Raw genomic sequence first — 12,560 nt, 5'->3', positions numbered from 1 at the left:
TCCTGGAGTACGTAAGTGGATGAGACTTTACTACATGACTGTAGTAATTTACCTTTATTTTTCTCTATGTGCCAGGGACAATGCTAAGCACTTTACACAAATTCTCTCACTGTAAAGCACTTAATAGGGGGAAAAAAAATCAGTTACCTTTAGGAAGCAAAATTCCTCACTCAGAGAAAACCGATGTTAACAGTCTGCTAAGAATTATTCTAGCCTTTCCATGCATACATACACAACTATTACTTATGAAACTGGGGTCACACTATACACACCATTTTGTAACCTGCTCTTTTTCAAGTAACAAAGCAAGAATATTTGCTCGAGTTCACTAATAGTAATTGAAAAAGTATCATTTTTTTAATGGCTATACTTGGCTCCATCTCTGGATGATTTTGTAGGGTTTCTTTAACTGATTTAAAAAAATTCTGAACCTATTCATTTTGAATGAATTCAGGCTTACGATTTCAGACTTACAAAATTTTGCATTAAAAAATACAGGGAATTTCCACATGCCCTTCTCTCAGCTTCTCCATATGTGTTATCAACACTTTCATCCACTCATTTTAGCATCTATGATAACTCACGCCTGAAACAATATTACTGTGGCATTTGCCAAATGGTGACTTTCTATTTCTATAATTTCTATATTTATTTATTAGAATTCTACATAAAGAATTCTACCTTCTCCCTCATTTATTTATTCAATAATTTATTTGTATCAGTTTGAACTCATGGATATTTTTAGTTTATAGACTGTAATGCAACACTATTAACATTTGTCACTCAATATCAGGTAGGCTAGATATACTGCTAATTCTGCATATCCAAACTGAGAAAAACAGTAATTGATTAGCTTTTGTCTGTTTTGCACTCACCTCACTTTCTATTTCTGGTCTTACCACTTCCCCTCAGCTGAGAATAACGAGGGCTATATTTGTAGGATGCTGGGCTGGCATTTGAGATGAAGCCTCTGCCCACGGATCACAGCAGTTAACTGGCCTCCTAGGGAACTCAACCCAGGCACTAACTTAACATGTTTCACAACTAAAGATAAATTCTGGATAATCTCAAAAATGAGGCAGCCCATTTTGTCCTCATATTAACATTTCAGCTAAATGGGTGCTTATTTTCATATTTACTGTTCATGAGAAACCACTGTTTTAAATATGAAGTTCAGCCTTCTTGGTCAAAAGTAAACACCACATTGGAACTTAGAAGGTTAAAATTTAATGCTTTATATACAACACAGACTCCAGCATGAATGGATAGCTGCGAAACCAAATCACCTTTATTGAGTGACCATTCTGTAAAAAGTCCCATGTTAGGTACTGTGGAAGACACAGATGCATGGCCCCTACATAGCACAGGAGCCAGTAATTAACCTTCACTGTAAGTCTTTACACAAGAGTAAGGAGCTTGGTCTCTGCAGCCAAACAGAACTGAGGTATAAATCTAGTTCCACCATTACTTGTTGCATGGCCTTGGTTGTTTAACTTTCCTAAGCCTCTGTTCTTCTTTGTAAAATGTGGATAACAGTAATACCTATAACACGGTGGGGGAGAGAGCAGTCAAAGATTCAAGAAGGGAACACATGCAAAGTATCACGCCTGACACACGGGGAGCATCTTACAAAGCTTCCCTGTTATACTTACTGTGACAATTGTGAAGTGTATTTATTCTACTCTAGGCACAGTTTCTAGATACAACACATTTATGTAATAAATAAATTAAAAGGAGGTGAAAAAAATACTCAGTGAAAACAGATTCTTTTAGTCCTAATATTTCTGTTATGGTTCAGTTTGATGGTTGCTTATGCACTATGATCAATGGCAGAAAAACACATTTGATACACACCTGTATTTTTGACTCCATTGCTTGAAGGGACTGGACCACAGGGATGCAATAGGCAAGAGTTTTACCTTTCAAAAAAAAAGCAGAAGCAATTAAAATCACACATCCTACAGATAAGCAAACGATGTAAAGGAAACAGGCTCTGCTATCTTCCAGTAGTACTAAATTCTGGGGAAAGGGAAACTGCCCATTATACGTCCAAGAGAAGTGAAAAGGGACTTCCCCTGTGTGCCACAAATCCCAATTTTGCTTTGTAAAATGAGTACTTCTAAAAACTAGAAGCTTCAGTTCCTTTATTCATCTAACAAGAGATAACAATATGTCTCCCAAATTACACAGAAGCTCAACTTTATGGCTGTCTGTAGGAGCCAGAAAATTCCACCTTTGAAGTCCTCCCTACCCTCTCAGATGAGCTTCAGTGGTCAATTACATCTCTGCAGTGTTGATGTGATTGGGAGCCAGTCTGTACTCTAGAGCTAATCTCTAATGACAGAGAAACCAACAGATGGCAAAAACTTTGGGTACCCAGCCTTCTGAATGGTGGCCGAGCTGGTGGGAGTAAAGGATAGCTGACTGCCCGCTGAGGCACACAAGGGTCAAAACAGCAAGTCCAGACTGGCCTGGAACACGGCAGAAACAGTGTTCTGTCTCGAGCACAACTGGCATCTGATCAGTGTACGCTCAGGCCAGAAATCACTCTGTTTAACACCAGAAGAAAACACTCATTCTCCACTAGAGTGAGAATGGGCAACTGTGGCCACAGAGTGTGGGACTTGATAAAGCCCCGAAATAGGCTCTGAGGAAATCATAGCCGAACCTGACTACTTCCTAATCCTTTCTCATCGTGGTACCATCAACTGTCCCCTTCCTTTCATTATGTGAACACATTCAGGGCTCTAATCAAAAGCATGGCCTCCCTCCCCCAAACGAAACAAAACTGCCACCACCACCAACCCAGACACCTCATGGCAAAACCTACTGCATGACCATGGGCCTGAGCAAAGGAAAAAGGGCAGAGATGAAATGAGACTAACCTGAGCCCGTCTGGGATCTCACGAGAGCATCTCTGCCTTCCAGCAACACAGGAATACTTTGCTTCTGAACACTGGGCCACCCGAAAAAAAGAACACATTTTATCTATATTATCCAGTTACCAGCAGAGACGCAGGATACATAAAAGGCAACTGCCCACACTTGGATTCATCTAGCAACTGCCTCCTTAGAAGCTATCAAAGCATTCAAATAAAGGTGTGAAGAAACTTTTGATGATTATAAAGATAAACCTTAGTTATATTTTTGGAACTTAGCCTGAAAATGGTGAGGGAAACCAGAGACTGGCCATTCTATTAAACTAATTCTTTTAAAAATGGAACAGGCAGCTGACTGTGGTGGCTCATGCCTGTAATCCCTGCACTTTGGGAGGCTGAGGTGGGTGGATCACCTGAGGTCAGGAGTTTGACCAGCCTAGCCAACATCATGAAACTCCATCTCTACTAAAAATACAAAAAATTAGCTGGGAGTGGTGGCATGTGCTTGTAATCCCAGCTACTCAGGAGGCTGAGGCAGGAGAATCGCTTGAACCTGGGAGGCAGAGGTTGTAGTGAGCCAAGATCGTGCCACTGCACTCCAGCCTGGGCAACAAGAGCAAAACTCCATCTCAAAAAAAAAAGAAAAAGAAACAGGCATGACAACAAATCAGAATTATCACAAAGTGTATCACACACTCTCTTGCCTTCACTAACAGGAATATGAAACACAATGAAACATAATGGAAAGGTTTCCATGCAGGATAGCAGGAGAAAGCTCGCCAAGTATTCAGAGAGCCAGCAGCAGCTGTCCATTCTCCAGGAAAAGGTTATGGACATGCTGAAATGTGTGTCTACACATGTATTTTAAAACAAGAAACAAGAGACACAAAAATCACTTAAATTTGGTTGATCGAACAAACAAAAAACTTGTGGGGAGGTCCCTTAATTTGGTCTTTAATATTCTTATTAATTTTTACTAGTAAAAGTAAAAAATCATTATGAAAATGCACAGAAGCACAAATACTCAAAACAAGGACGCTCATCTCCTCACACCTATTTTACTTCTTTATTTTCCAGGAGTCATTCCCTGTAACAAACATTGAAAACATTTTTTCAGTATCCCTCTCTATCCAACTGAACATTTACTCTTGTCTTTTTGGTTGACCCTAATTCTTACTACTAAGAAATGACATGGTCACATTCTATATTTTGGCTAAATTCTTTTCAAGGAAGCACAGAAAACAGCGGCGCTCATGCAGCCCACCTTCTGGATGAGACGTCTCTTGCAGTTTAGAGCCAAGGGCAGAACTGGATGGAAAGCCAGTCTTTCCATTTAACAGGAGGAGAGAATGAGTAGCTAAGAGAGATGACAACCCTTTATGGTCGATAACCTGGCACTGTTTTCTAACGCCAAGACACAAATTTGCACACACAGGTTTCATCTGGTTATACCCACGAAATGCCTAAGAAATCAAGAGGAGCCTGAAGTTCTTACCTGGTCATACTAGACATTTTTAAGACCGTATTTATTGTGGAAATCTAAAAGAGAAGATGAAAAAGCTTTAATTAATATTTTGATACAAAATATTTAACGGAAATTACATACACAAAAAAGGAGAAACTATTGAGAGGACATTGACTACTATGATCAAATTAAGTTCCTCCACCCAGGTGGTGCTCTCTACTCGGGGCGATTCTGCCACCCGCCCTAACTCCCTGAGGACATGGGGCAAAGTCTGGAAAAATTTTTGCTTGCTATAACCAGGGGAGGGGGGCACTGCTGGCATCTAGTGGGTAGAGGCCTGGGATGCTGCTGAACATCCTACAGTGCACAGGACAGTCCCCAAAACTAAGACTGACCTAGTCCAAAATGTCCACAGCACCAAGGCTGAGAAACCCTGTTCTACCCTACAGGTGAGAAAACAAGCTTAGGTAACCCACCCTACAGAAGGGGTAGGTAAGATGTAACCGTAAGTGCAGAGGAAACCAAGCCTGCCTAAAAGTTAATATATTTTTTTCTTCTTACTCATGAGTCTGGAGAACTCACTTTTTTTTCCTTTAAAGTGTCCATTTCTTTGTAGAACACATACTAAAATACTCTTCTTCCCTCACTTCTCTAAAACTGTGGATGTGCTTTAACAGCAAGATGCCAGTACAGTTCCCTCTCCTATGGTCACTGTGACATCTGCCACCACAAATGGCTTCACCACTACAGCTATCCAGGAAACAGGGAGCTGTTTTAAGTTTAGCAAGTGATGTCCTGACCCTAAATCATGTTAGTGGAGGAAAGTCTTCAGTACTTAAAAAAACACACACAAAAAAAACAGAGGATGGGGGAAGGTGGGGGCCAGAAAACAGTGAACAGTAACCTAAGCACCCTTGAACTGTCCTAGAAGAGTATCATACCAATCTGTGTTCATTCAGGTAACTTAGAGCAGAAACAAACACTCTCCGATTTCTCTTCCTAGAACTGCCATTTCACAGACCACCTGAACGGACAAACACACCAAAAAAAACTGACCCAGAAAACACTGAAAGGTACTTACTAAATGTGGGTGGAGGCCCAGCTCATGAAAAACAGCTGAAGTAAACACTTTTTCTTGCACCTGCTTTACCACAGGTCTGCAAATGACGAACAAAAACCCAGGCATCAGTGCCAATATTAACAAAGAAAAGGCAGAACACATTTTTTTCTTCCTGAAGGGCATCTGCCCCTGGACATACCTGTGTAGTTCTGGAATGTCAGGGTTGTTTTTAAACAGTGATGAAGTCTTAATGCATTGTCTCTCCTCCTGGTTTCTATCATTTGTGCTAACCGAATGCTTCTTTGGAGAAAACGTTTTTTGTGTGTTCCCCTTAAAAGTCCTTTGAGTTTCTTTAACACTAGTTTTCTTGGCTGGGAGAAATGAAGTTTCGTTCCTCCGTTTCGCTGGGGGAGCATCACTGGACGCTTGGTATTTTCTTTTCGTAGCCTTTGCTTGCTGCGTTGTTCCCAGAAGGAAAGATCAACAAGAGATGCATTAGTCCATGAAGAGAGAGCTCGGAGTGAAGCCTGACTGCCCACAGAATTGCATCTCTCCCTGCAGAGATCATTATGCCCCATATGTCAAGCAACAGTTTAGGGTTTGCAATCAGACTCTTTGACTCAGCTTCTTCCAAAAGGTAAAGAAAAGAAAAAAGAAAAAAGTCTCAGCTCACTCATCTACCAGACCTCACCAGCCATTCTTAACTGTTAAATCAATCAAGATAAGGTAAGGATGAAGAAGCAGCATTTTTCCAGTTGAATGTTAACTAATGGAGTCTGTTCTAAGGGAAGCAAGAATCCACCTTGTGAAGGGTGTGTCAATCCATATTCCTAGGAACCCATTCACCCAAGGAGAAAAGAGGGGTGGGGGAAAATGAATCTTTTCTCTCCACCAACAAAGCACACTGGAGACCACACAGGAGAGAGGGGCGAAGGGGAATGCGCATCTCAGCCCGTGCCCAGGAAGCGGAAACCTTCATTACCATTCTACCCTAGTGCCTGGATCTCTGTCATTCTCTCCTCTCAAGCTGCTCCTCCAGATTCAGATGGCCTGGAGAAAATTCCTACGCCCTGTTCCCATTCCAAATGAGAATGCTGCTCCATCCATCACCTCTGCCACAATTACTTCCTACCTCCCTTGCCTTTCGAGTCTCTGAGTCCCCGAGTCCCTGCCTGATTGCCGATTACAGGCTACACAGCACTAGGGATCTCTTGCCTGTTGCTTCTTATTTCCATTATAGGAATGTGCTTAAATGCATGATGTCCAAACTTCCCCTAGGAGAAGGAACATCCAATTCCTCTATTTTCTTTGGCCTTCTTTTCTGATTTACAAATGAATATAAAAGCATCCCTTGAGTAGCCAGTGCTTGTTATTCTGGAGTTTTGGGTTCTCTCAGAATATGTTATTTTCCTCTTTGCTTCAAATAATGACTTGGTTTTACATGTCGGCTTTCTTTAGCCATGACTGTCAGCTTCAGACTAACCTACCAATAACAACAGTTCTTTGTTCCATAAGGATTCCTTTACCTAAGTAATTAAATATAATTTCAAATATCTAATATTAATAAAGTAAAAATGGACATAGTCCACCTTACAAATTTATTTTTTACAAAGTCTCAAGTTTATGAATTTTCAGATTAAAGAAAGAGATGAAATCAAGTTTCAGGTTTGTTGAATCATTTGCAAGACAGTATGAAATGTGCAGACTTCACCTGATTTACAGACCCAGGACTCCTGGAGCACAAAAACTCTTAAAGGCCACTCCCGCCATGCATGGAATTCCTGACAGTCCCGGGCAGGTAGACTGACAGCCTCTCCCTATATACCTCCTGCATCCCATGAGGCAGCCCATTCTATTCATGACCCATTCTAGGAATCAGGAAGCTGTCTCTGACATTTATGCAAGATCTGCATCCTTGAACATCTACCTAATAGTCTGAGGTATACTTTCTGCAAAAACACAGAACAAGCTCACTTCCTCTTAACACATAACATTCCTTCATATATCACATAACTCTCTTTTCTTTCTTCTTTGGACTCAGTATTTCGAACAGGACACAATTTTAGATCCTTTATCATCTTGGTCACTCTTTATTCGTATGTCAACATCTCTCTAAAAGCAAGTACTCAGAGTTAAACATATTAGGTTTTCCATTGCTCTTAGGCTAAACTAAAAAATCTGTTATATTGCCAGGTGCCATGGCTCATGCCTGTAATCCCAGCACTTGGTGAGGCTGAGGTGAGCTGATTGCTTGAGGCCAGGAGTTTGAGACCAGCCTGGGCAACATGGTGAAACCCTGTCTCTACAAAAAAGTACAAAAATTAGCTGGGCATGGTGGTGCATGTCTGTAGTCCCAGCTACCTGGGAGGCTAAGTTGCGGGGATCACCTGAGCCCGGGAGGTCAAGGCTGGATTGAGCCATGATAACGCCATGATGCCACTGCTCTCCAGCCTGGGCGATAGAGTAAGACCCTCACTCAAAAAAAAAAAAAAATGTCTGTAATATGATCAACAAAGCCCTCTAGAATCTGACCTCTGGCCACCTCACCAGCTTCAGCTTTACTCTCTGCCACTCGGTTCTTCCTTCAATTCCTAGAATGTGCTGTGTTCCTTCCTCCTCCTTTGCACATGCTACTCCCACACCCAGGACTCCACTCTGCCCTCTGGCTGGCCACCCCGTACTCATCCTTCAGATGGAGGCTGACCAACTCCTTCCTCAGAAGAGCCTTTCCTGACCTCTCTTGACCCAGTCAAGCCAAGGTGCTCTGTTCTTGGCTCTCCTGGCACCCTTATTCTCCTCCACAGCATTCGGCAAAATAATAAGCGTAGCATGGAACTCAATTGTTTTATGTCTGTCTTTCCCATTAGATTGTAAGCTCCACAAGAAATGGACCAGTCTGTCCTACACAGCACTGTATCCCCTGTATAGACCCCTGTCTGGCAGAGTAAGCACTCAACAAATACTTGTAAGATGAATGAATAACACACAGTGGAATTATCCCTTTCCACCAGCTGGATACGATTCTACTACCTGTTAGCTTTACCCCCCCAGCATCCAAAACACATTCATTCAGACGTTGTCAAGAAGCTTGGTTCTGAAGATACAAAGCAGAAAGATTCGCCAAGCCCTTGAGGAAGTCACACACTAGCAGAGGAGACAAAACTACAAAGGCATAAATCCAACCTCTACATTGGTGCTACAGAAGAGGTATGTACAAATGGCTATGAGAGCACCAAAAAAAGCTAGACTAACATGGCCTGCGGCAAAGGAGAGGGAGGCAAGAAAACCAAGAATGCTTCGTGAGGTGGCCTCTGAGTAGAGAGGGAGCAAGGGCATATCTGGATCTACTAAAAATTAGTTGTGCAACACGAAGCAAGTCACTTCCGCCTGAGTCTCTGCTGCCGCACCTGGAAGATGAGGGGATTTTGGCAGATGACCTCTGGGGTCCATCCAGCCCTGAGAGTCTAAGATGCCATGGCTTTGATATTAATAAACATACTGAGTAGTTACTATATGCCAAGGAGTATGCTAAGTACTCACATATGTATTCTCCCATTTATCAACACAGGTACTGTTATCATCTCATTTTAAGATGCGAACATGGAGGCAGAGATGTGACAGAATTTGTCCCAGAATCACTGAAGGAACCAGGCTTTCCCCAGGCATCATGATTCTGCATTCTAGAGTCCTCACAACAATCCTATAATCCCTTTTATTAACCTCATCCTCTTTGCTTTAGAAAGCATGTGTATGCTGGAAACTTACTCTTTCTGCTCAACATTATAGTTTTGCCTCGTATAGTCTTAATCCACATGCATTTGGTTTTTTATATATAGTGTGAGATAAGGTTCCAATTTCAGTTTTTAAATTCACACAACCACACAACCAATTGTTCCAGTGCCACTTATTAAAAATGTCATCTTTTCCTAAACAATTTGCAGTGTCATCTCAGTCATGAATAAAATTTCCATTTTTGTGTTGGTCTGTCTCTGGGCACTCTTTTCTCCTGTGTTGGTCAATTTGTACAGTTTTGCACCTTATTCCAGACTGCCTGAAGAAATAGAGCTTTATAATAAATTCTTAATTTTTGATAAGTTAAAAAAAAGAAAACATCATGTGTAGTGATTCCTATTTTGAGTTGTCCTCTAGAAGGACATACACCAAGATGGCAACAAGCATTGTCTCTGAATATGGCAATTATGAGTGGGTTTTTAAAAATCTTTTTTCCTAATTTTCTATAATAAATTTGTATTAATAATCAAATTTTTTTTGTTTTTTGCTTTTGTTTTGAGATGGAGTCTCTCTCTGTCACCCCGGCTGGAGTGCAGTGATCTCTGCTCACTGCAACCTCCACTGGTTCCCAGGTTCAGGTGATTCTCGTGCCTCAGTTTCCCGAGTGGCTGGGATCACAGGCACCCACCACCACACCCAGCTAATTTTTTTGTTTTTTGTTTTTGTTTTTTTTTTTTTTTTTTTTGAGACAGAGTCTCGCTCTGTCACCCAGGCTGGAGTGCAGTGGCGCAATCTCGGCTCACTGCAAGCTCCACCTCCTGGGTTCACACCATTCTCCTGCCTCAGCCTCCTGAGTAGCTGGGACTACAGGCACCCGCCACCATGCCCAGCTAATTTTTTGTATTTTTAGTAGAGACGGGGTTTCACCGTATTAGACAGGATGGTCTCGATCTCCTGACCTCGTGATCCGCTGGCCTCAGCCTCCCAAAGTGCTGGCATTACAGGCATGAGCCATGGCGCCATGTCTTTTTTTTGTATTTTTAGTAGAGATAGGGTTTCACCATGTTGGCCAGGCTGGTCTCCAACTCCTGACCTCAAGTGATCTGCCTGCATCGGCCTCCCAAAGTGATGAGATTATAGGTGTGAGCCACCTCACCCAGCTCAGAAAGTATTTTGAGAGAAAATTTCTGCATAGTGTTAGATATAGCATAATTTAAGCTGTTAGTCTTTCTAAATCCAGTATATTAGCTACCCATCCCAAGTCCAGGCTACTGGCAAGTCTCATCAGCATATCCATCATTCTCATTCACGACATCAATGAAAATGTAGATCTAGGCCTGGCTGGCTCACGCCTGTAATCCCAGCACTTTGGGAGGCCGAGGCAGGCAGATCACAAGGTCAGGAGATGGAGACCATCCTGGCTAACACACGGTGAAACCCCATCTCTATTAAAAATTCAAAAAAATTAGCCGGGCGTGGTGGTGGGCACCTGTAGTCCCAGCTACTCAGGAGGCTGAGGCAGGAGAATGGTGTGAACTCAGGAGGCAGAGCTTTTAGTGAGCAGACACCGTGCCACTGCACTCCAGCCTGGGAGACAGAGCAAGGCTCCATCTCAAAAAAAAAAAAAAAAAAAGAGAGAAAATGTAGATCTAGACAAGGCCACTGCAGACACCTGTCATCACCGCATTAATTAATCCCCTTTTGATAATCATAAAACTAGGTACCCAACATGTATTTACTCAATGCTTCTTATGTGTTAGTTACCAGGCTCTGCAGAGGACACAAGCACCCCACTGACCTCCTAATGTAGCAATCTATTATCCAAAATGGAGCCAAAACTACTTTATATTGTTGGCATTTATTAAGTGCCTCTATGGGCCAGACAACGTACAGTCTTTATGTATATTATCTCAATGAATCCTTACAATAGTCTTCTGTGAAGTAGAAATTATTGTTCTCATTTTATACATAGGAAAAGTGAGAATCAGAAAGATTAAGTGACTTGCTCCAAGGTCACAGAGCTAGTGCGCAGCAAGGGTAGCTTCCGAATCCCAGGTCTATCCTATTCCAAATCCCATGCTCCCAGTGGCTCTTCTATCCTTCTCCCCCCTCCACCCAGACGCAGCTACACTTGGCTAGCTGGACTCCTTGCTGCCAAACATCTAAATCCTAAAGTTTGATGAGCACTTTATGATTTTAATCAGTCTTTCTGTCCTGTAGTCCTCTTTTCTAGGAGACAAATCAACCATCCTAGAAACCAGTTTTCAGTTCTTGCTTAAGTTAATTTTAGGGCATCTTTCCCCTCTCTAGCAATGGGATTATAGCAATGAAACCGATTTTCCTATCCCCCTCCATTGCATGGGGATGAAAATCTGTCCCATTTTTGAAAGCTCTTCAAAAAAACTCCTGGTTGGCAGTCCTCATTCCTGAAACAAACGAACCTTCCTCATGGCGACGAAAAGAGTTAAACTCTAAAATATCTGAAGAGACTTATTCTGAGCCAAGTATGAGTGACCATGGCCCGTGACCCAGCCCTCGAGAGGTCCTGAGAACATGTGCCCAAGGTGGTCGGGGTGCAGCTTGTTTTTTTCTTTTTTTTTTTTGAGACGGAGTCTCGTTGTGTTGCCCAGGCTGGAGTGCAATGGCGCGATCTCGGCTCACTGCAAGCTCCGCCTCCCAGGTTCACGCCATTCTCCTGCCTCAGCCTCCCCGAGTAGCTGGGACTACAGGCGCCCACCACCACGCCCAGCTAATTTTTTGTATTGTTAGTAGAGACGGGGTTTCATCTTGTTAGCCAGGATGGTCTCGATCTCCTGACCTCGTGATCCGCTGGCCTCGGCCTGCCAAAGTGCTGGGATTACAGGCGTGAGCCACCGCGCCCGGCCGCGGCTTGGTTTTATACATTCTAGAGAGGCATGAGACATCAAATACATTTCAGAAATACACTGGTTTTGTCCAGAAAGGTGGGAGAACTCAAAGCGGGGGCTTCCAGGCTATAGGTAAATTTAAACATTTTCTGGTTGACAATTGGTTCAGTTTGTCTAAACACCTGGGATGGATACAAAGACAATGCTCAGGTTAAGATAAAAGATTGTGTAGATCCAGGTTCTTTTGAAGTCTTTAGTGGCTGCCCTTAGAGACAACAGACGACAAGTGTTCCCTATTCAGATCTTTGAAAGGGGGTAGACTATTAATCCCTTTAGGATTGGGAGGGCCTGGAAGAAAAAGATCTAGCTATGTTAATAGAGATTCTTTGCAGCTGCAAATGTCCACCCCCTCCCCCCACCAAAAGAACAGCTTTGCAAAGCCATTTCAAAATATGGCAAAGAAACATGTTTCGGGGTAATATTTTAACTTTCTTCTTTGTCACATAATGTCAGGCCAGAGCCAGTTTGGAAAGTAAGTCACGATATATAGGCTTAAA

The 12,560-nt window shown here is 42.4% G+C and overlaps 1 protein-coding gene across 9 annotated transcripts in view; it reads right to left on the bottom strand.

The window, feature by feature from the left end:
• DDX31 (DEAD-box helicase 31) overlaps positions 1-12,560 on the bottom strand; it is a 142,887-nt gene that overhangs the window by 129,320 nt on the left and 1,007 nt on the right. For 8 of the 9 annotated variants that reach the window (XR_010119915.1, XR_010119916.1, XM_055270582.2 and 5 more), the window contains exons 2-6: positions 5,604-5,860; positions 5,426-5,501; positions 4,375-4,418; positions 2,886-2,956; positions 1,855-1,919 (exon numbers count right to left, since the gene is read on the bottom strand). Coding sequence is in view for 7 of the 9 variants with exons in the window: in XM_055270582.2 (XP_055126557.1) it covers positions 1,855-1,919; positions 2,886-2,956; positions 4,375-4,418; positions 5,426-5,501; positions 5,604-5,860 (513 nt within the window). In the remaining 2 variants the exon portion in view is untranslated. Of the gene's footprint in view, positions 1-1,088; positions 1,543-1,854; positions 1,920-2,885; positions 2,957-4,374; positions 4,419-5,425; positions 5,502-5,603; positions 5,861-12,560 lie in introns of those variants that run through there. The other variant, XM_063635736.1, reaches the window with a different exon arrangement.

Source organism: Symphalangus syndactylus, chromosome 3 (genome assembly GCF_028878055.3).
Source record: "Symphalangus syndactylus isolate Jambi chromosome 3, NHGRI_mSymSyn1-v2.1_pri, whole genome shotgun sequence".
NCBI classification, from domain to species: Eukaryota; Metazoa; Chordata; class Mammalia; order Primates; family Hylobatidae; genus Symphalangus; species Symphalangus syndactylus.
The sequence above is the reverse complement of the archived record's forward strand: the minus strand, read 5'-3'. Positions and strand labels throughout refer to the sequence as shown.